The sequence below is a fragment of the Engraulis encrasicolus genome, chromosome 13 (genome assembly GCF_034702125.1).
Source record: "Engraulis encrasicolus isolate BLACKSEA-1 chromosome 13, IST_EnEncr_1.0, whole genome shotgun sequence".
In the NCBI taxonomy this organism is placed as follows: domain Eukaryota; kingdom Metazoa; phylum Chordata; class Actinopteri; order Clupeiformes; family Engraulidae; genus Engraulis; species Engraulis encrasicolus.
Window position 1 is genome coordinate 16023044 of NC_085869.1, and position 3813 is coordinate 16026856.

The following is a 3813-nucleotide window of genomic DNA, read 5'->3' on the forward strand; positions in this document are numbered from 1 at the left end:
CTCTCTCCCAGTCTGCCTGGTTCTGTGTTAAAGCCATCCACCTCCATATTCCTCCCCTCTCATCTCATCTCCTCCTCCTCCTCTCCCCTTCTCCTCCTCCACCTGGCTTGTCCTCTAGTCTTCAACCTCCTCTTTCTCTTTCTTGCTTTCTCTCTCCCAATGACATCTCATCCCATCCTCCCCCTCTCCTGGTTGGTTTGTGTTAAAGACATCCGTCTCCATATCCATCTCCTCTCCTCTCCTCTCCATATCCATCTCCTCTCCTCTCCTCTCCTCTTCTCTCCTCAGCCACCTCCCCCCCCTCTCCTGACTGGTCCTCCAATCATCCTCAGTCTGTGTTAAAGCCATACTACTCCCCTCTCCTCTCCTCCTCCTCCTACTAGCCCCCTCCTGGTGGGTCTGTGTTGAAGCCATCCGCCTCCATAACCCTCTCCTCTCCTCCTCCTCCTCCTCCTCCCCCTCTCCTGGGTTGGTCTGTTTTAAAGCTCTCCGCCCCCATATCCCTCTCCTCCTCCTCCTCCTCCCCCTCCCCCTCTCCTGGGTTGGTCTGTGTTAAAGCCATCCGCCTCCATATCCCTCTCCTCCTCCTCCTCCTCCTCCTCCTCCCCCTCCCCCTCTCCTGGGTTGGTCTGTGTTAAAGCCGTCCGTCTCCATATCCCCCCCTGCTCTATCAGGCTATCAGTCAGTCATTCAGCCTGTCTGACCTGTGGAGCGGGTCGGCGGATGTGCAGATTGACTTGTCATTGCCAGCAGGGATTTATATGTGATGGTGGGAGAGAATCATTTTCATGCTTGAATTTCTTGGAGGTTTCTTTTGGTTTTTGTTTGTTTGTTTTGGGTTTTTTTGGAGGGTGAGCTCAGGTTACAGGTGAGTAGGCTGGGTCAGACTGATGAAGAAAACTGTGTGGGATTTTTACTTTTTGAAAAGCTTTTGGAGTTTAATTTTTTTTCCCCCTTTCCTTTTTTTCCGTTTGTAAATCTACTGCTCGGTGAATGGTTGGATGGAGAGGATGGTTTAAGCACCACGAAATGGAATGGCGTGGAAATGTGAAATGGAACAGTTTTTGAAACTCTAAGAGATGGTCAATTAATGGTGCCCAAAGCTGTGTGTGTGCGCGCTTTTGCGTGTGCGTGTGCGTGTGCATGTGCATGCGTGTTTCTAAGATGGTGGGTGCAAAGGTACTTTGTGTCAAAGCATAAATATTACAGTTTTTCTCGATTGCCTACACACAATTTTCGGAATCGGTCTTCGAATTCTCAAAACTCTACACACAAATCTCCAAACCTCACACACAACGGGCCAAACTCTTCACTACCTCTGAAAAATGCACGTCTTGTCTCAAAACAATGTACTCTCTTCTAAAAACCTCATTTTGTCGTCAAATGACACACACAGACAGTCACTACAATACACATTTGCAGACCCATTAAAACACTGTTGGGCACAGGGTAAAACTAATTTCTCCCAGTAACTTGGGCTTTTTTTGTTCTGGATTGCATGGATACTGTGACATAAGTTGGAAAAACTTCATTCCCACAACACACAAACAGAAACAGAAAGATTTTTTATGTCTTTTTCACAAAAATAACACAATACTGCCTATTTGGCAGTACAAAAAAACCATTACATTATACCATTGCTATGAAAAAAAACTCTATACTCAACTTGAAACACAGTAGAAACTTATTTTCTTCAGTGTTCTACTTACTAAAGAGGGTATTTTTCTGTAGTAAAATACTGAAATATTGTTTTTAGACTCGGAGTACACAGACGTGTATATATTTTACATATTTTTAAAAATATTAAAAAATTGCACTAATGTATTGTAAAATATTGGGTAACCACATGAAAGTTATGTCTTGTATAACATAGTTTTGAGTTCAAAAACTAAACAAATGGGTTTTCTCCTTGCATCCACTCATTTTTCATCAATATGACATGCAATGTGTGTCCTCATGGGGTGATGATTTCAGATTGTAAACCGGTATGAAGAGAGTTTGCCCATGTGATGAGGAAGTGAACATAGTTGCAGTTGATTGTAGTGTTGTGAATGACAGTGTGTTCCATGAGAAACCCAGTGTTTTTCCTTATGAAAATTGAGTGTAATCCAGAGAATTGTGTGTAAGGGTGTGAAAAGAGTGTGTTTTAAAACTGGAATTTGAGTGTTAAGTAGGAATTGTGTTTAGTGTTCAGTGACATTGGTTAGGGGAGTTGGGAAATGGGTGAGATGTTCCGAGAATTGTGTGTGAAGTACCAGAACTTGTGTGGAGGCAATCGAGAAAAACTGTAACAGCTTGAAATCTTGGAAGAGGTGCTGTTTCTGTTTTACTGTGGGTAATGGTATGAAAAAAGGCCATAGACTACTGGCAGCCAGCGATTTTCCCTCACATGTTATGACTATACCTTAAAGTTTTATCTCTGTGCCATAATAACTCCCTGCGTGCCTGTCTCTGCTCTTCTCTTCCGTGCCCCTTCCCTCATCCCCTTCCTCCTCTCTTCTCCTCTCCTCTTCTCCCCTCCCCTCTCCTCTGCTCTCCTCTCCTCTTCTCCCCTCCCCTCTCCTCTGCTCTCCTCTCCTCTCCTCTCCTCCCCTTCTTCCTCTCTCATCTCCTCCTCCCCTTCATCTCCTCTCCTCTTCTCCTACCTTCCCCTCTCCTCTGCTCTCCTCTTATCTCCTTGCTCTCCTCTCCTCCCTCTCCTCTCCTCTCCTCTCCTCTCCTCTCCTCTCTTATTCCCTCTCCTCTCCTCTCCTCTCCTCTCCTCTCCTCTCCTCTCCTCTCCTCTCCTCTCTTATTCCTCTCCTCTCCTCTCCTCTCCTCTCCTCTCCTCTCCTCTCCTCCTCCTCTCTTATTCCCTCTCCTCCTCCTCTCCTGCTGTCTCCTCCTCCACAGCGGATCCTCTGGTGGGCAGCATAGCCACTCAGTACCTGACCAACAGAGCCGAGCATGACAGGATAGCTCGACAGTGGACCAAGAGATACGCCACATAAGACGGCAGGATACACCAACCCCCCACCTCCCCCACCCCCCAGCAAAGCCCCCACCCCACTCATCCCCCCATCCATCCATCCAGCCCAGTCCAGCCCAGCTCAGCCCAGCCCAGCCCAGCCCAGCCCAACCCGGCCCGGCCCGGCCCGGCCCGACTCAACAACAAAACAACACACCAACGCCCTCTCCACCTGTCACCGGAGGTTTCAAAAACCCTCTTCAGAAAGTGGGAAAAAAAACCTGCCTCTTTTTTTTTCCACCCAACCGAAGTGACTGGTCTACCTGTCATGAGAACTCATACATGGGTTTCCCGTTTGTAAACAATCCCTGTCTGCGCACTCTTCCACCTCTGATTGTTGGAAACTGCTGTCACTCAAAAAAACGGGCTCACGTGGTTGGCTGCTTAGCATCGTGCCCCTCCTCACAGCAGGACTGTTTGTAAACGGGAAACCTATGTATTACGATCAGCGGATTTTGGATCAAATTTATGGCATGTTTTTTTTTTTTTTTTACTTTCTGAACCTGGGATTGACACCTCTACTCCGTCAAACTCCCGCCAACCTAACACCCCCCACCCCACCTGACGCCGCCACCCCACCTGACGCCGCCACCCCACCTGACGCCGCCACCGCAATGTAAAGCTCCAAGAGGCAACTTTACAACGTGCAACAAATCTTTATAGCCTTTCCGATACGGACTTCTGTGTATATGTCATACTGATTCTGCCTACCCGAGTTTTTACCCCACCCTCCGCAAAAAAACGCGTGGACTGGGAAAGAGAAAGAAGAAAGCCACACCCAGCAGGTAAAGGCTATCGGGAGTAGA

At 47.6% G+C, this 3813-nt stretch overlaps 1 protein-coding gene across 1 annotated transcript in view; it reads left to right on the forward strand.

The window, feature by feature from the left end:
- Nucleotides 1-3544, forward strand: part of ube2e3 (ubiquitin-conjugating enzyme E2E 3 (UBC4/5 homolog, yeast)) — a 76052-nt gene extending 72508 nt beyond the window's left edge. The window contains exon 6 of the mRNA XM_063213249.1: nucleotides 2893-3544. Within this exon, the coding sequence (XP_063069319.1) occupies nucleotides 2893-2990 (98 nt within the window). The 3' untranslated portion in view covers nucleotides 2991-3544. The remainder of the gene's footprint in view (nucleotides 1-2892) is intronic.
- The last annotated feature ends 269 nt before the right edge of the window (nucleotides 3545-3813 follow it).